The 20,477-nt window shown below is 35.9% G+C and overlaps 1 protein-coding gene across 5 annotated transcripts in view; it reads left to right on the plus strand.

The window, feature by feature from the left end:
* The window catches only part of LOC307184710 (ankyrin repeat and KH domain-containing protein 1), a gene marked incomplete at its 3' end in the record, with an annotated part of 117,498 nt that overhangs the window by 33,147 nt on the left and 63,874 nt on the right, over positions 1–20,477 (plus strand). For 4 of the 5 annotated variants that reach the window (XM_079918389.1, XM_079918390.1, XM_079918391.1 and 1 more), the window contains exons 8-10: positions 10,554–10,791; positions 11,020–11,211; positions 15,895–16,004. In XM_079918389.1, coding sequence (XP_079774515.1) covers positions 10,554–10,791; positions 11,020–11,211; positions 15,895–16,004 — 540 coding nt within the window. The remainder of the gene's footprint in view (positions 1–10,553; positions 10,792–11,019; positions 11,212–15,894; positions 16,005–20,477) is intronic. The other variant, XM_079918393.1, reaches the window with a different exon arrangement.

The raw sequence follows: 20,477 nt of genomic DNA on the forward strand, positions 1-20,477 counted from the left end.
CTTTCATTATGGTAAAATACACATATCATAAAATTTACCGTGTTAACCATTTTTGAGAGTTATTAAGTATATGCATAATGCTGTGCAACCATCACTACCATCCATTTTCGTAACTCTTTTCATCTTTATAAAACTGAAACTCTGTTTCCATTAAACAGCAGCTTTCCATTCCCCACTTCCTCCTATTCCTTGTGATCACCATTCCACTTTCTATCTCTATCATTTTGACTACATTAAGTGCCTCATATAAGTGGAATCATACAATATTTGTCCTTTTGTGACTGACTTATTTCAGTTAGCATGATGTCCTCAGGTTCATCCGTGTTGTAGCATATGTCAGAATTTCCTTTGTTTTTTAAGGCTACATAATATTTTATTGTATGTACCACATTTTACTTATCCATTTATCCACTGATGGACACTTGCATCGCCTCCATGCTTTAGCTATTGTGGATAATGCTGCTGTGAACACGGGTGTATAAATATCTGTTTGAGTCCTGTTTTCAGTTCTTTTGGATATATACCCAAAAGCGAGATGCCTTGATCATATGGTAATTCTGTTTTTAATGTTTTGAGGAACGACCACCATACTGTTTTCCACAGCAGGTGTACCATTTTATGTTCCCACCAGTAGTGTACGAGGGTTCCATTTTCTCCACATCCTCACCAACACTTGTTATTTTCTGGGTGTTTTGGGTTTTTTTTTAAACTTAATTTTTATTTTTTTGGCTGCGATGGGTCTTTGTTGCTGCGCGCGGGCTTTCTCTAGTTGAGCTGAGCGGGGGCTACTCTTCATTGTGGTGCGCAGGCTTCTCATTGTGGTGGCTTCTCTTGTTGCAGAGCACGGGCTCTAGGCACATGGGCTTCAGTAGTTGTGGCACATGGACTCAGTAGTTGTGGCTCGTGGGCTCTAGAGCGCAGGCTCAGTAGTTGTAGTGCATGGGCTTAGTTGCTCCGCGGCGTGTGGGATCTTTCCGGACCAGAGCTCGAACCCATGTCCCCTGCATTTTAAGGCAGATTCTTATCCACTGTGCCACCAGGGAAGTCTCTTTCTTTCTTTTTTTTTTTCTGATAGTTATCATCCTTATGTTTATAGTTTTGATTTTCATTTTCCTCACTGTAGGTTTTATTTGCATTTCCCTAATGATTAGTGATATTGAGCATCTTTTCATGTGCTTATTGGCCATTTGTATATATTCTGGAGAAATGTCTATTCAAGTCATTTGCCCATTTTTTAATTAGCCTGTTTTTTGTTGATGAGTTTTAGGAGTTCTTTATATATTCTGGATATTAATCCCTTATCAGATACATGATAAATATTTTCTCCCATTCTGTGGGTTGCCCTTTTACTCTGTTGATAGAGTGCCCTTTTGTGTACAAAGTTGTTTGTTTTTTTGTTTTTCTTTTTCAAAAGTTTTTAATTTAAGTTCAGTTTATCTATTTTTGTTGTTGTTGTTGCCTGCGCCTTTGATGTCATATCCAAGAAATCATTGCCAAATCCAATATCATGAAGCATTAGTTCTGTGTTTTCTTCTAAGAGTTTTATAGTTTTAGCTCTTATATTTAGGTCTTTGATCCATTTTGAGCTAATTTTTGTATATGATGTTAGTTAAGGGCTAAATTTCATTCTTTTGCATGTGGATATCCAGTTTTGCCAGCATCAGTGTGGAAAAGACTGACTTTTCCCATTTGAATTGTCTTGACACTTGCCAAAAATCATCTCACCAGTCATTTGACCCAGGTTTATTTTTGGGCTCTATTCTATTCCATTGGTCTGTATGTTTGTCTTTAAGCCAGGATGACAAAGTTGTGATTATTGTAGCTTTGTATAAGTTTTGACATCAGGAAGTGTGAGTCCTCCAGCTTTATTTTTATTTTTCAAGATTGTTTTGGCTATTCAGGGCTTCTTTAAATTGCATATGAATTTTAAGATGGTCCTTTCTATTTCTGCAAAAAACTCCATTGGGCTTTGATAGAGATTACATTGAATCTGTAGATTGCTTTGGGTAGTACTGACATCTTTTTTTTGCGGGGGGTTGCCTGTGTTGGGTCTCGTTGCTGTGCACAGGCTTTCTCTAGTTGCGGTGAGTGGGGACTACTCTTCATTGTGGTGCGTGGGCTTCTCATCGTGGAGGCTTCTCTTGTTGCAGAGCACGGGCTCTAGGCGCACGGGCTTCAGTAGCTGTGGCACATGGGCTCAGTAGTTTTTTTTAAATGGAACTTATACAATTTTAAAAAATTAATTAATTAATTTGGCTGCATTGGGTCTTAGTTGCGCAAGTGGGCTCTTCGCTGTGGTGTGTGGTCTTCTGTCTAGTTGGGCGGGCTTAGTAGTTGCGGTACATGGGCTTAGTTGCCTTGCAGCATGTGGGGTCTTAGGTCCCTGACCAGGGATCAAACCCACATCCTCTGCATTGGGAGGCAGATTCTTAACCACTGGACCACCAGGGAAGTCCCAATCATGTGTTTTTTTTCCCTTATTCTGTTAATGTGGTATATTACATCAATCAGTTTTCGTATGTTGATCCATCCTTGAACTCCAGGAGTAAATCCCACTTGATCATGGTGTATAATCCTTTTAATATGAGTTTAAGTCTTACCTCCTCTTTAATTTTGGGGGGGAAGAATTTGAGAAGGATTGGAGCTAATTCTTCTTTAAGTATTTAGTAGAATTCACCAGTGAAGCTATCAGGTCCAGGGGTTTTCTTTGTTGGGAGACTTTTTATTATTGATTCAGTCTCCTTACTAGATATATGTCTGTTTACATTTTTTACTTGTTTGTGATGTAGCCTTGGTAGGTTTTGTGTTTCTAGGAATTTGTCCATTTCATCAAGGTTATTCAATTTGTTGGTATACAGTTGTTCATAGTTCTCTTTTATAATCCTTTCTAGTTCTATACTATCAGTAGTAATATCCCCTCTTTCATTTCTGATTTTAGTAATTTGAGTCTTCTTTTTCTTAGTTCTTCTAGCTTTGTTGATTTTGTTGATCTTTTTAAAGAAGGAGTTATTGGTTTCATTGATTTTTCTCTCTTGTTTTTTAGTCTTTATTTTATCTCTGCACTAATCTTTATTATTTCCTTCCTTCTGCTAGTTTTGGTTTAGTTTGTTCTTTTTTTTGTTGCTTTAATTGGTTTCTGGTTTGTATGATTTCTTAACCTGATTCTAGATTTAACACAATTATGATTGGGTATGTTTTTGGAAAAGGACAGTAACATGTAACCCTAAAGTAATGTATTTGGCTTTAGAGTTATTACTGATAAAACTCTAATTTTGGAGGTAACAGACATCTTTCTAAAGTTTTTGTAGCTTCATATTAAAACCTTATAAAGTAAATTGACTAGTATAATCTATGGATAACCTAGAATGCATTTATTTGCTTCTTTCCAGGATAACCTAGAATTAGATATATCATGCAAGTATTTTGTATTAAAGAGAAATATTACCTTTAATGCTCTCAACATAAAATCTTTAGGTTAGAACCTTAAGTCAGTCTCTTTATTTCATAACTGAAAGAACTGAGAAACAAAGAAATTGGGTAATCTTGTCCCAAAATATGCAGAGTTAGATAGCAGATGTTGGAGTCCTGGGCACACCACAATCAATTGTGTAGGTTGTGCAACAGTATGTGGTAGCCCTTTCTAAGTCTAGGTCTTCTTTTTTCAGCTGAGTGTTTTTGCCACTAACGTTACCCTGACCCTTATTTAAACCAAATTTTAAAAATAAGAATATTTGTTAGAAAAATCATAGAAAAAATTTTGACACTAAACATGAAATATTTTACATATGCCAATAATTTTTTACTAACAGTTGCAAAATCTATTTAATGTAAATTTTCTGTTGATAGCACAAATTTTCAAAATAAACATGTTTCAAAGGATATTACTTAGCAAATATATTCTTTTGTTGATAAAACAGTGCTGGATTCCAAAAATGTATCCAACATATTTGGTCATAGATCAGTCCAGGAACCATTTTTCTTCTACATCTGTAAGCACTTAGATATCATAGATATATGTATATCTACGAAGCATACATCAAATTCAAAGAAATCAGAGCAATCTGAGTTTTTAAGACAGGTTTAATGACAAGAAAATTACGTGGAAGTACAAATGTTTTTTGAGATGTGATTAAGTAAAGCACATTTTTGCCTGTGTTACTTCCAATTGTATATTACTGCATAACAAATCACTCAAAACATAGTGGCTTAATACAAGGGCCATGCATTATTTTTTATGATTCTGTGGGTTGATTGGATGGTTATTCTCTTTCTTTTCTTTTTTTTTTAAATTTATTTATTCATTTATTTCTTTTTGGCTATGTTGGGTCTTTGTTGCTGTGTACGGGCTATCTCTAGTTGCAGAGTGAGTTGGGGCTACTCTTTGTTGCGGTGCCAGGGCTTCTCATTGCAGTGGCTTCTCTTGTTGCAGAGTAGGGCTCTAGGCGTTCAGGCCTCAGTAGTTGTGGCTCGCGGGCTGTAGAGCGCAGGCTAAGTAGTTGTGGTTCATGGGCTTAGTTGCTCTGTGGCATGTGGGATCCTCCTGGACCAGGGCTCAAACCTGTGTCCCCTGCATTGGCAGGCGGATTCCCAACCACCGCGCCACCAGGGAAGTCCCCGAATTTTAAAATTAATTTTTATTGGAGTATATGTTATTCTCTTTCAATGTGTTGTTTAGTTTTAAACGTTTGAATGTTTGAAAATTTTCCTGTTGTCTGTTAATAATTTCTACTTTGATTACATTCTGATCAGAGAACACACTGTATGATTTGAGTTCTTTAATTTTTGAGGTTTGATTACCATGAGTAAAATAGATAGCTAGCGGGAACATGCTATAGAGCACAGGAAGCTCAGCTCGGTGCTCTGTGATGACCTAGATGGGTGGGATGGGTGGTGGGGGTGGTAGGGAGGTCTAAGAGGAAGGGGATATATGTATACATATAGCTGATTCACTTCATTGTACAGCAGAAACTAACACAGCATTGTAAAGCAGTTACACTCCAATAGAAAAAAAAGAAAGTAAACACCATAAAAAAAATTCTTGAGGTTTATTTTATAGTCAGGATGTGCATATATATTCCATGGGCATTTGAAAAGAATGAATATTCTGCTTTTGGTCAGTGGAGTGTTTTATTAAGACCTGTTGACAGATGGTGGAGTTCTTCTACATCCTTTCTGAATTTCTGTCTTAGCTGTTCTAACAGTTGTTGAGAGGGGGTGTTGAAATCTCCCAACTATGCTTGTGGATTTGTCTATTTCTTCTTCTAGTTGCTTCACTTTTCCCCCACGTTTTGGAGCTTTGTTGTTTTGGTACATGCCCTTTTTTTTTTTTTCCCTCATCCATTTTCTCATTTTTTTCCCTGTATTTTTTTTTTTATATATCTAGTAGTTATTTTGAAGTTCTTTTCTTCTGACTACTATATTTGATTCACTTCTGGGTCAACTTTTATTATTTTATATCTTGATCAGTTACTTTTTCTTGCCCTTTAATATGTCTAGTAATTTTTTTTGTAATCCATATGCTGTGGATGATCCCTTTTCAAGGCCCTGGATTATCCTATATTCCTTTTAAGACTGTTAAATTCTGTTCTAGCAGGCAGTTAAATTACCAGTGAATCACCCTGATCCTATTGAGGCTTAATTCAGCATCACTTTTACTCCTAGGTCCTTACTCTTTGGTCGTAAAAATGTTCACTCTTTGTTTAGGATATATTTCCTTGGGCCATGGTTTGGAAGATGCCCAAAGAGAAAAAGTTAGAGTGAATGGAGGCTAAACAATACACTACTAAATAAACAAGAGATCACTGAAGAAATCAAAGAGGAAATCAAAAAATACCTAGAAACAAATGACACTGAAAACACGACAACCCAAAACCTATAGGATGCAGCAAAAGCAGTTCTAAGAGGGAAGTTTATAGCAATGCAGTCCTACCTCAAGAAACAAGAAACATCTAAAATAAACAACCTAAACTTACACCTAAAGCAGTTAGAGAAAGAGAATAAAAAAACCCCAAAGTTAGCAGAAGGAAAGAAATCATAAAGATCAGATCAGAAATGAAGGAAACAATAGCAAAGATCAATAAAACTAAAACCTGGTTCTTTGAGAAGATAAACAAAATTGATAAACCATTAGCCAGACTCATGAAGAAAAAAAGGGAGAAGACTCAAATCAACAGAATTAGAAATGAAAAAGGAGAAGGAACAACTGGCACTGAAGAAATACAGTGGATCATGAGAGATTACTACAAGCAACTATATGCCAATAAAATGGACAACCTGGAAGAAATGGACACATTCTTAGAAGAGTACAGCCTACTGAGACTGAACCAGGAAGAAATAGAAAATATAAACAGACCAATCACAAGCACTGAAATTGAGACTGTGATTAAAAATCTTCCAGCAAACAAAAGCCCAGGACCAGATGGCTTCACAGGCAAATTCTATCAAACATTTTGAGAAGAGCTAACACCTATCCTTCTCAAACTCTTCCAAAATATAGCAGAGGGAGGAACACTCCCAAACTCATTCTACAAGACCACCATCACCCTGATACCAAAACCAGACAAAGATGTCACAAAGGAAGAAAACTATACGCCAATATCGCTGATGAACATAGATGCAAAAATCCTCAACAAAATACTAGCAAACAGAATCCAACAGCACGTTAAAAGGATCATACACCATGATCAAGTGAGGTTTATCCCAGGAATGCAAGGATTCTTCAATATGTGCAAATCAATCAATGTGACACACCATATTAACAAATTGAAGGATAAAAACCATATGATCATCTGAATAGATGCAGAAAAAACTTTTGACAAAATTCAACACCCATTTATGATAAAAACCCTGCAGAAAGAAGGCATAGAGGGAACTTACCTCAACATAATAAAGGGCATATATGACAAACCCACAGCCAACATCATTCTCAATGGTGAAAAACTGAAACCATTTTCACTAAGATCAGGAACAAGACAAGGTTGCCCACTCTCACCACTATTAGTCAACATAGTTGAATCCAAATCGGAAAAGAAGTAAAGCTGTCACTGTTTGCAGATGACATGATACTATACATAGAGAATCCTAAAGACTCTATCAGAAAACTACTAGAGCTAATCAATGAATTTGGTAAAGTAGCAGGATACAAAATTAATGCACAAAAATCTCTTGCATTCCTATACACTAATGATGAAAAATCTGAAAGAGAAATTAAGGAAACACTCCCATTTGCCATTGCAACAAAAAGAATGAAATACCTAGGAATAAACCTACCTAAGGAGACAAAAGACCTGTATGCAGAAAACTGTGAGACACTGATGAAAGAAATTAAAGATGATACAAACAGATGGAGAGATATACCATGTTCTTGGATTGGAAGAATCAACATTGTAAAAATGACTGTACTACCCAAAGCAATCTATAGATTCAATGCAATCCCTATCAAACTACCAATGGCATCTTTCACAGAACTAGAACAAAAAATTTCACAATTTGTATGGAAACACAAAAGACCCCAAATAGCCAAAGCAATCCTGAGAAAGAAAAACGGAGCTGGAGGAATCAGGCTCCCTTACTTCAGACTATACTACAAAGCTACAGTAATCCAGACAGTATGGTACTGGCACAAAAACAGAAATATAGATCAATGGAACAGGATAGAAAGCCCAGAGATAAGCCCACACACATATGGTCACCTTACCTTTGATAAAGGAGGCAAGAATATACAGTGGAGAAAAGACAGCCTCTTCAATAAGTGGTACTGGGAAAACTGGACAGCTACATGTAAAAGAATGAAATTAGAACACTTCCTAACACCATACACAAAAATAAACCCAAAATGGATTAAAGACCTAAATGTAAGGCCAGACACTATAAAACTCTTAGAGGAAAACATAGGCAGAACACTCTATGATATAAATCACAGCAAGATCCTTTTAGACCCACCTCCTAGAGAAATGGAAATAAAAATAAACAAATGGGACCTAATGAAACTTGGTCCCTATGGAGACCAGTATGGAGGTTCCTTAAAAAACTACAAATAGAACTATCATATGACCCAGCAATCCTACTACTGGGCATATACCCTGAGAAAACCATAATTCAAAAAGAGTCATGGGGCTTCCCTGGTGGCGCAGTGGTTGGGAGTCCGCCTGCTGATGCAGGGGACACGGGTTCGTGCCCCGGTCTGGAAAGATCCCTCATGCCACGGAGCGGCTGGGCCCGTGAGCCATGGCTACTGAGCCTGTGCGTCCGGAGCCTGTGCTCCGCAACAGGAGAGGCCACAACAGTGAGAGGCCCGCGTACAGCAAAAAAAAAAAAAAAAAAAAAAGTCATGTATCACAGTGTTCATTGCAGCTTTGTTTACAATAGCTAGGACATGGAATCAACCTAAGTGTCCATCGACAGGTGAATGGATAAAGAAGATGTGGCACATACATACAATTGAATATTGCTCAGCCATAAAAAGAAACAAAATTGAGTTATTTGTAGTGACGTGGATGGACCTAGAGTCTGTAATACAGAGTGAAGTACGTCAGAAAGAGAAAAACAAATACCATATGCTAACACATATATATGGACTCTAAAAAAAAATTGTTCTGAAGAACCTAGGGGCAGGACAGGAATAAAGATGCAGATGTAGAGAATGGACTTGAGGACACGGGGGGGAGGAAGGGTAAGCTGGGACGAAGTGAGAGAGTGGCATGGACTTATATATACTACCAAATGTAAAATAGATAGCTAGTGGGAAGCAGCCGCATAGTACAGGGAGATCAGCTCAGTGCTTTGTGACCACGTAGAGGGGTGGGATAGGGAGGGTGGGAGGGAGAAGCAAGAGGGAGGAGATATGAGGGCATATGTATATGTATAGCTGATTCACTTTGTTATAAAGCAGAAACTGGTGCACCATTGTAAAGCAATTATACTCCAATAAAGATGCTAAAAATATATATATATATTTTATTAAGAAAAAAATGAGAGCATCTCAAATGCTCCCTTCTTTAAGTTATCATAACCCTAGCCCTAGCTTGGTTGCTGTCCAGTGCCTCCAGTTGTTTTATCTTTTTTCCCCAATTTTTATAGTTGTTTATGATAGAGAGTAAGTCCAATCCCAGCTACTGCTCAAAGGCTAAGACTAAAGTCTTAGAATTTAAAAAAATTCTAATAATGATATTAGGCCTTTAAGAGTGGATTATTCTTTTTTTAATTTCTTATTTTGTTCTTTTTTCCTTTGTTAGAAATAATATTGTTCATTAACATAAAAAAGTGCTTAGTACAATTCCTTTGTAAGGTATGTACTCAAGATATGTTAGCAGAGTATATAAAGACTCTTCAGAAATTAAATTCAAGCAAAACAATTTCTTGGGAGCCTAGAGAAGCTGGGCGCAATAGTAGTTCCCTGATCTGTGGGCATTCATAAACCCTTATTTTCTTTTCAATTAGAATTGTATATCAAACACCAGTAACTCAATATAGGAATTTGGTTAAAATATATTTTATTTTACATATATTGGAAGTATTAGTAAAACTAAAATTTTAATGTGAAGTCATTTGTTTTTGACATCATGTCAAAAGTGGTTACAGCTAAGTTAGTTATTTAGTTAAGTATAATGAAACTCTAGATGGATCCTGAAACCTAATATTTAATTAAGGTTTCTTTAATTAATTCTTTAGTAAAAGAATTGCCCAACCTTATAAAACCTTATTTTTGTACTCAGTCTTTACTTTTCATTAGCAATATTTGGGTCATTTTTGAAATAAAGAACAATACCATTTGTCTTTATATGCACAACAGGAGTTAAGGAGTTACATAAAATTTTGTAGCATAGAATTTGAAACTGAAGAAATGTATGTATGATGATAGAGGGATAGAATGGATACACTCCATGAGAATATTAATTGCCTTACTGTCTATGCAGATGGGCTCATGGTAAAATTATTTACAAGTGAATACGACTTACTTTTACATCTTTGTAAAATTCTTTGCCTCATTACAAGTTAGTGATGAGAAAAAATATAGGATAGGATCAGTCCACAGGGATTTACCTTGGTGACATAATCCCAAGTGGTAATGACTTCACAGAATTGTTGTGTTACTTTATGCGAAGTCTTCTTTTCTTAAATAGATCTAACACAGTTTCTACACTTAAACATGACACTTAAGTTTGAGGCTATAGCTATGTTTGACTCTGGCTGTAGTATAAACAGTAATTATTTTATTTTGAGTTACTGTTGACTATGGATTTAACAATTTTTTGAACTTCAAAGAATGTGGAAATTCAAAATTATTTGGAGTTGTAACTGTATCTCACAAGTCTGATTCTTGTGGAAAATTTTGGGCTTGCTCAAAAGTAAGGTAAAATAATTTTAATGGACTTTTGGTAAGATAGATTTCAAAAATTGTTCAGATGGTCATGGTAATATATATGCCTCTAAGCTGCCTCTCCTTTTTTTTCCTCTTGTCTTTCCTCAATCTCTTGCTTTTCTTCTCTCGCTTAAAAAATATCAAAACAAAACAAAAATTCCTTTCTTCTTGTTTTACTTCTGAAAATCTGCAGGATGGACATGTAGAGGTGGCACGTTTGCTTTTGGATAGTGGTGCTCAAGTGAATATGCCTGCAGATTCATTTGAGTCTCCATTAACGCTAGCTGCCTGTGGAGGACACGTTGAATTGGCAGCTCTACTTATTGAGAGGGGCGCAAATCTTGAGGAAGTTAATGATGAAGGATACACTCCCTTGATGGAAGCTGCTCGGGAAGGACACGAAGAGATGGTGGCACTACTCTTAGCACAAGGTAAAATAGTTTTACTTCTTTAATTAAAAAATCGATTTCCTTTGGTTTTTTTGTGTCAGTATCCCTGAAGTTTACTACAACTAAGATATTTTTTGCATTGATGATAAAATAAATTATCAACACCCTGGAAGGAACCCCAGCAGCAGAGAAAAGATAATTATCACAAATCAGAACACTTTACTCTAAGTCTTTTGTAACTAGTTTTATCTATTTTCATGCTTTCCTCAGGAGCAAATATAAATGCTCAGACAGAAGAAACCCAAGAAACTGCTCTGACGTTGGCTTGCTGTGGAGGATTTTCTGAAGTTGCAGACTTCCTGATTAAGGCAGGGGCTGACATAGAACTTGGCTGCTCCACACCTCTGATGGAGGCTTCTCAGGAGGGACACCTGGAGTTGGTTAAATATTTACTGGCTGCCGGTATGTGGCTTTAAAAAACGCCTTTTAGAAAAAGACTTTTATATTGCTTTCATAACTTTAACAATTAACCATAACTTTTTCAACTTTCTACAAAAGTTGAAAGACAGCGCCATAATTTAACTCTCTTCTTAGGCTTTTAAATCTCCAAAAATGTCATTTTTTTAAAAGGTTTCTTAGAGTTATTAATGTTTGCTTGGTGACTGTAAGGCTTCCCATTGACCTTATCTTTCTATTGAATGTTTGTGGCTTTTGGAGGGGAGAAGTTAGTTCCTCCTAGTGTCTATTAATAAGAGGAGGTGGGGATGACATAGAGGTTATAATTTGATACCCTTAAGCCTGTTCATTTCTTGACATTTCTGACTTCTCAAAAAAAATAAGAAAGAAAGAATGAACGAACAAGTGGGAATGTTTTTTTTTGGCAGAAGTATTTAGTTTTTTGGGGTTTTTCGTTTATTTGTTTTTAAATATTTATTTATTTGGCTGCATTGGGTCTTAGTTGTGGCATGCGGGATCTTCATTTCAGCGTGAGGGATCTTTGTTGTGGTGCAGGCTCTTCGTTGCGGCATGCAGGCTTCTCTCTAGTTGTGGCACGTGGGCTCCAGAGCACGTGGGCCCAGTAGTTGTGTCACATGGGCTCTCCACTATGGCACGCGAGCTCTAGAGTATGTGGGCTTAGTTGCTCGACCAGGGATCGAACCTGCGTCCCCGCGAAAGGTGGATTCCTAACCACTGGACCACCAGGGAAGTCCCAGAAGTATTTAGTTTTAAAATAATTTGTGCTTGGGCTTCCTTGGTGGCGCAGTGGTTGAGAGTCCACCTGCCGATGCAGGGGACACGGGTTCGTGCCCCGGTCCGGGAAGATCCCACATGCCGCAGAGCGGCTGGGCCCGTGGTCCATGGCTGCTGAGCCTGCGTGTCCGGAGCCTGTGCTCCGCAACGGGAGAGACCACAACAGTGAGAGGCCCGCGTACCGCAAAAAAAAAAAAAATAATAATAATAATTTGTGCTTTATATATTGTTAACCAGTGGTAAGAAGTAAGTTTTTTTTACATAGAATATTTGTAGTTTTATATAGAGCAAGTTAAGGATATATCAGAAAAAATTGATCCAGACAGATGTAAACCTTTATTTATCCTTTAGAAGTAGTATAAATTTTTTTATCCATATCTAATAAGTTGTTTAAAACTTGACATATAAAGAAATACATAAAGGAAAATGAAATATTTAGCAAAACTTTATTCATCCTTTATTGTTAATATTAATTTGATTATAGCCCAGCATCAGTTATTCCTTTGGATTATTATTGCAATAATTTCTTAATCCAGATCATTAATGGTTTGGATGATTGTTTAGATTTTGAACCAATGCACAAACCAACCATACAGGCTGACCTCTTCCTTGACTCAAATACTATTATTTGCTGTAGTTAGTAAATGTATGGGCATTATTCAGTCATTTTTCCCTCATTATTTTCTGTAACTGTCTGTGTCCCATTCAGGAGTCTTTCTTTACTGGTGCTTATCAGTCTTCATTCTCCCCACATCCCTCTAAGTAGTCAAGATATTGTTAAGAGGCTTTTAAAAGAAGGAATAAATAGGGGCTTCCCTGGTGGCGCAGTGGTGCAGTGGTTGAGAGTCCGCCTGCCGATGCAGGGGACACGGGTTCGTGCCCCTGTCTGGGAGGATCCCACATGCCGCAGAGCGGCTGGGCCCGTGAGCCATGGCCGCTGGGCCTGCGCGTCCGGAGCCTGTGCGTCCGGAGCCTGTGCTCCGCAACAGGAGAGGCCCGCGTACTGCAAAAAAAAAAAGAAGAAATAAATAATGTTAACTAAGAAATCAGCAGACATTCTGCTCACCTCATGTGTTAACTCTATTAATTACCACTGGCCACTGGTATAGTAAGAAATATTACACACATTTTATAGATATAGAAACTGATGTACAGTCATGTTACATAACTTCCCTAAGCAAATCAAGCTAATAAGTGACAGGGCCAATATTCAAACTTAGAACTCCTGACATTGTTTTTTCTATTGTATCACCACTGATTCTCATATTTAGCTACTTTTGCTAATTTGAAGTAGGTAGTTTCTGGAACTGTCTCGGGGGCCTGAGAATCACTTTTTTTTTTTTTTTTTTTTGTGGTACGCGGGCCTCTGAGTGTTGTGGCCTCTCCCGTTGCGGAGCACAGGCTCCGGACGCGCAGGCTCAGCGGCCGTGGCTCACGGGCCCAGCCGCTCCGCGGCATGTGGGATCTTCCCGGACCGGGGCACAAACCCGCGTCCCCTGCATCGGCAGGCGGACTCTCAACCACTGCGCCACCAGGGAAGCCCGAGAATCACTTTTTATGTGATCACTACCTAAAACAATTTTTTTCCAGATTAGAGTGTGATTTATTTACATGCATTTCTTCTCATAGTGAAGCACTAAAGAAGAATCCAACAGGTCTTTTAATACATTGCGTATACAGTTTTTTAAAAAAATTAAAAAACCTTGGGCTTCCTTGGTGGCGCAGTGGTTGGGAGTCCGCCTGCCGATGCAGGGGACATGGGTTTGTGCCCCGATCCGAGAGGATCCCACATGCCGCGGAGCGGCTGGGCCCGTGGGCCATGGCCGCTGAGCCTGTGCGTCCAGAGCCTGTGCTCCGCAACAGGAGAGGCCACAACAGTGAGAGACCTGCATACTGCAAAAAAAAAAAAAAAAAGTAACCACAGTACCATTTCCTTACCTAAATTTTTAAAATAATAATTCCTTGGTGTCATTAAATACCCAAGCAGTTTTCATATTTTCCTGATAGTCTTATAAATGTGTATGTGTGCGTTTAATGACTTTTTTGAATTAGGATTCGAATAAGATTCATACAGTAACTCTTGATCAATACATCTCTTAAGTCCCTTTAATTTATGGGCTCTTCATCATCTTTCTTTTCTTTTTTCCCATGCAAGTTTTGGTTGAAGACATGAAATGTTTATCCTTTAGGCTTCCCAGAGTATGGATTTTGCTAAATGCACCTCCACGATTTCATTTAACTTGTTTTTCTGTCCCTTGGATTTCCTATAAGTAATACTTAGATCTAGAGACTTGATTAAATTCAGGTATGATGTACGTTTGTTTTGTTCTGTTTTGTTTTTAAGACTACTTCATAGGTAGTATTTGTACGTTCTTCAGGAGGTGGTAACTGTCTGATTGTCTCTCTTTTTGATTATTAGATATTGATGATCATTGCTTAGATCCATTAATTCGTTAAGGGTTACAAAGTGGTAATATTCTAAATTCTATTATTCCTTCCTTGTTTATTAGCAGACATATGTCTATAAAGAGAAACTTCCCTTCATCACCTATTTGGTTACTCTTAGGTATAAATCATATAGGAACAGGAGTATAAATGTTTGATTTTCCCCCCCTTTTCTCTCCCCCGCTCACCGCAAATAATGAGGTGGACCCCTAGTATCCTTCACTGGTGACCAAGGAAGTGGTTTTTTTTGTTTTGATTTGAACATCATTTTGAACTTCTAGATTTAAACATACATGATGGCTTTTATTCTATCATAGTCCTCATTCTTTTTGATGTAAAAATTGCTGAAATATGGGACAGTTTCACTATCTTTGGTCAATAAGTTTAGCTCCTAAATCCTTTTGGTGTGACCTCATTATAGTCTGTTTCCTTGCTTTTTGATATTGCTAGGTGTTTCAGGCCCATCTTATACAGATTCTCCCCCAGTCTTGGAACCAATTATTTCTTTAAGAAGCCCTAATTTCATTTAGTAGGATATGGTACTTAGAGATCACAATCTTAGCTAGAGATGCTATTTCGGCTTGGTCTTTCATTGTCTCTAGGCCTTTTTAGTTGGTCAGAGTGAGGAAATATTTTTCTTACAGATAATAATACAACATGAATTCATGTCAGTACTTCCAATTCAGAACCATACGGTTTTACTTAACTTCAGCAATCTTTTATCTGTGTTTTCTCTCAGCCATGCCCCGAATTTCACTGACCAAAGGATTACTCATTTGATTTTTACCACAATATCCATAGAATAGAAACCAAAACTACTGTCAATATGATTTCTGAAAACTGATATTTTTGGCTTTAGCAGCCCTTTTATTTCTTAGGGTATATCTTACTGGGGATGTATAGGCAGATTTTTAAAAAAATAAATAAATAAATTTATTTATTTATTTTGGCTGCGTTGGGTCTTTGTTGCTGCGTGTGGGTTTTTCTCCGGTCGTGTCGGGTGGGGGCTACTCTTTGTTGTAGTGCGTGGGCTTCCCATTGCGGTAGCTTCTCTTGTTGCGGGGCACAGGCTCTAGGCACGCAGGCTTCAGTAGTTGCAGCACGTGGCTCAGTAGTTGTGGGTTGCGGGCTCTAGAGCACAGGCTCAGTCGTTGTGGTGCATGGGCTTAGTTGCTCTGCGGCATGTGGGATCTTCCCAGACCATGGCTCAAACCCGTGTCCCCTGCATTGGCAGGCGGATTCTTAACCACTGTGCCACCAGGGAAGTCCAGATTATTGTATTTTTTAATCATTTGGTATAGTTCCTTTCTTTGTGGCTAAAAGCATTCTTCCAAAACATTTAAAGGAAAATTAGGATTCTTAAAATCTGATATTTTCATATTTAGAGTTTATGAGTTTCACCAAATTATAAAATTCACAAAGTAAATGTGTAATTTTTTTGTTTGCCAGGTGCTAACGTTCATGCTACAACAGCAACAGGAGACACAGCCTTAACCTACGCTTGTGAAAATGGACATACGGATGTTGCAGATGTTTTACTTCAAGCAGGGGCTGATTTAGTAAGATATTTTTAATTTCAAATATTTTTGTGTGAATGTTAATATTCCTTTATTTTTAACATTTAGAAAGCACTAGTAAAGAAGATCAATAGTTTGCATGCTTTGTATAAAATAACTTTTAAAAGTTTGGCTACTTGTTCTAGTTGTTGCATTTATTAAATGTATTTGAAAATAGTTTTTAAAAGGGCATACTGTTTCTTTTCCTAGGTAAAAACATTTGTTTCTTTCTTCCTCTCACCCCAGTCCCATTTGACATTCCTGAACCTTTTTAACTGCCCTTTATTAGACATACAAATTCAGTGATATGTTTGCAACATAGAATAACCTGTCAAATCACCTTGAGTGATTTCTTTTGTTTTTCTAATTAGACATTTAAAATAAAGCTACTGTCATCTTCCTAACAACATTATTACAGCATTTCATTCTTTTTCTTTTCTTTTAATATCTTCTATTTTGGCTTTTCAAAGTTTCAAATTAGATGGCAGGTTCATATGTGTAATAATCCTTACAACTATGGGAAATTATAAGTAATATCCCACTTAAAGGTTTATGGTTCTTGCTGAAATGTTTGCTTTGACTAATTTTTATTTTGTGAGATTATTTTGAACGGCTTTCTAGAGTTTCTTCCAGAATTCCCTTTTGTATTTCTTAAAAATCTGTGTGAGACATGCATAATTATAAATGCTGTACAGAATCAACTTTATTAATTTCAGTTATTTAGAAAAAACTGTGCAAGTATTGTCTTTTAAACCAATTCCAATAACAGACATTCCCCCCAAAATACCTGAGAACATTGTTGGAAAATAATTATTGACTATAATAAGTATAGTGTAATTATGCTATTTATTTATCATCATTTCTACTTCTAATAAATATTGTAGTGATAAGACTAGCATTCATTCTCATTAATTAGGATCTGCCAGTTAGAATTTCTAAGAGGTGTACTTTTTTCGTTTGAAAATTATGATGGATATGTTAAGTAGATCTTAATCTTCTGCCTTCTTTCTTTATCTCATTCCTTTTTTTAGAGTTGCTTTGGGTCATCTAAAAATTAAGAATTGAAGCATTTCATCACTTGGAATAAACAGGGTAGAGCATAAAAGCTTAGATAATATAAGCAAAGTTTAATACTCTTATCCTCTGAATTCTTATCAAAATTCTTCCTTCCATTTTTCCATAGCTAAGTCACTTTCTTGACTAATTTGCTAGTTCTTCTAAAAATATTAAATAGGAAAAGAGGAATTATCTGTTAAATGCACTTTAAAGTATAGCAAAACCTTAGTGATTTTTGACAGAGTTAAAAATTTGTTATGAAATATTTTTAAATGCCCTTTAAAACAAAGGGCATTTAAAAATAGAAAACAAAATAGTTGTTTTCTATTTTTTATTTTTATAGTTTTCTGGAATTAGGTAAATTGTGATTAAAATTCCTTAGAAGAATTTCATTAAATAAGCAGATTGAAAGATTTGAATTTACCATACTGTTTTACATTCAAAATATAAGATTAAAAAATGGCTCAGATAAATATTTACCTTAAGTACAAAGGTAATACTGTTATTCTAACGTAACTGTTTTTCTCTTTTGCAAACCGTCTTTGCATTCATATACACATGTAATTATAATCATAGTATAGTACAGTTGTTTTCTATTTTCCAGAATGTGTGTTCTGTCATAATCTTTTCCATTTTGCTACATATTCTGTATATTTATAACTTGTGCATAATATTCCATCAAGTTGATGAGCCATAATCATTCACTTATTATTGAACTTTTGACTTGCTTTTTATTTTTCACTGTTGTAAATACTGCTAGATTTAATAATTTCATGTGCATAACATTTTTCTCCTTTTGAATTATTTCATATATTAATTTTTCACTTTAAAAATGTATTCCTATTTTATGCTTTTGCTATCTGTGGAGAGATATTTCAATTTTAATATTAGTTATTTTCCTGATTGTAAAAAGCAGTTCTTGTTCTTTATAGAAAATGTGGAAAGTATGGAAAAGCATAGTAAGTTTGATATTTAAAACCTATAAATAATTTCAGCTTTACTATAAGCCATAGGCAGGAAACAAAAGACCTAGTGAAAAACAAGAAGTAAGTAAAGCAGGCAGATCAGTCCCTGAGTCCTGAGGAAGAAAATGACTGATAATTCTTGCTAGCTGGACCTAAAAAGACAGTAGCACCTTCCTTGCCCTTCATTCTTTTCTGTCACCTCCTAGTATCTGTTTAGGACTGTAGTAATTTCCTCCAGTGGTTTGGAATTGGAAGACTACGCTCCCATTGCGTGGAGTGGAGATGTATTCCATTTCTGGCATCCCATAGATGTATTCTTGATGTCTAGGTTTGGTAGTTCTTTAAGTTAAATTGTTTGTTTGTTTGTTTTCGTGGGCTAGCTGAGAACCTTCATTTGGGGAGGAACTATTTTTACCTTCGGTTTTAAATAAGAACGCACAAGTCAACCTTTGAAACACAATCTGGACCATGCTTTGTTAGATTTTTAGAGCTTAACTTTTGCCACAATTTAAGGCTGTTATTATATATTTTTTAAAGAGTTTAAAAGTTGTTGTCTCTCATTTTTAAAAATATTCTGTAGAATCAGTTAGGATATTAATTACAATTTTATAAAAATGTAATGCAACAATTTGGATTGCTTATATTGTTTCCTGAGATGAAACTGAGAGGTTTTAAGACTTTTCATTCTACATGTGTAGTAGGTATAGTTTAGAACTTAGTTTTAAAGGAAATCTAGACAGTTTCTTATTTAATGCTTTTTTTAAAATCCACAACCAGAACTGTTAGTATACTTGAGCATTTTCAGGTAGATCCTCAAAATATGTGTATGTTCTCATTTGAAACTTAGTTATTTGAAATTTTATTTTTTCTTGTTTTAAAAATATTTAAAATGAAAAAATATTAGATATTTCCAGTAAAAAAAAAAACCTAAATATTTATCATATTTAGAAGGTTATGGATTGATATGTAACTTGTCTACCTTTGTAATAATTGCATAAATTTGAATAATCCATTATTAAAAACCTTTGGACTAGATTAGTTTTCTTAAATAAGCCACTTAAAATGTTCCTTTTGGAAATCAAAAATTAAATGAAATAAAAAATTGTCCATTAATTCCAGAGTTCTTTTTGAAAATTCTCCCTATTTAACATGCAAAATCATTTTAACTACTGAATAAGCAGAGAGCCTTGAACAAGTCACCTAATCCATGTCTTCCATATAGTTGTACTTCTTGTTACCACTGTAATGGAAATCATTATATATTGAAATAAAGATTATTCCTTTATGTACTTTCTTTCTCTGCATAGCATCTTTTGTTTATTGGGCCCAAATTAGTATTTAGTATTTGGTGTGATTACAGGTATAATATGATGTAAACCCATCGTAAGAAAGTTTGTATTAAAACACATTAGCATTCTGTAGTATACTTAAAATCTAAAAGAAATTTTAAAAAAAAGAAAAAAATAAACCAGCCTTTGGAAACTAATCTTATTTCTCTGAAAAGGAATATACTATGTATCCTTACAAATTTGTTATTGAACTGCTTGACCAGAAATAACCAATAAACACCATTTAAAAATCGAAGTTGAGTGACTCCCCTGGTGGTCCAGTGGTTAAAACTCCACACTTCCGCTGCAGGGGGCATGGGTTCAATCCCTGGTCCAGGAACTAAGATCCCATATGCTGTGAGGCACAGCCAAAAATAATAATAAATAAAAATAAAATTGACATCTGCAATATTAAAAAAAATGAAAACTGAAGTTGATTCAGTTCCATTGTCTTTGAGTCACTGTCCTGGTGTCCTGTATAATTATTACTTTAGGCTGTTCTCCCCATTTACTGGTCTTTAGACCAAAAGGCAGAGTTTTAATATTTCATTCTTATTTGTATCTTGATAGCTTACTTCAGCTAAAGCATTTATATGGCTTGATTTCCTTTACCACAGTCCTCTAGCCCCCTCTTTACTATTACTTTTATGTTCAAGGTGGAGAATTTGCATAGTTAACTATTCAACAGTATAACTTGGAATGTAAAACCCTACTCTGCTTCTTTCTTTTTTTCTCTTGCTTGCTTTTAATTTTGGCTTACTTTGTTGTCTGTGTTTTCCTGGCTTCCATGCCCAACCATGTTATTGTTATAGAGATGATCCATCTCTATGAAAGATGACTGCATCAGGTCAGAGTTTCCAAACGCCCTAATGATAGGATGTTTAGGTGGCAACAGTGTTGGTTAACATGTCAGTGTTGTTTTGTTTTTCTGTTTTTTATATATATATATATATATATATATATATATATATCTAGTAGGAGTTTTTGTTGTTTTTTATTTTGTTTTTTTTTTCTTCCAGGTTTATTAAGATATAATTGCCATACAATACTGTATAAGTTTAACTTGTGATAATCACAATAAATTTAGGAACCTCTTTCATCTCATATACAAAATTAAAGAAATAGAA

Source organism: Stenella coeruleoalba (genome assembly GCF_951394435.1).
Source record: "Stenella coeruleoalba genome assembly, chromosome: 3".
Lineage (NCBI taxonomy): Eukaryota > Metazoa > Chordata > Mammalia > Artiodactyla > Delphinidae > Stenella > Stenella coeruleoalba.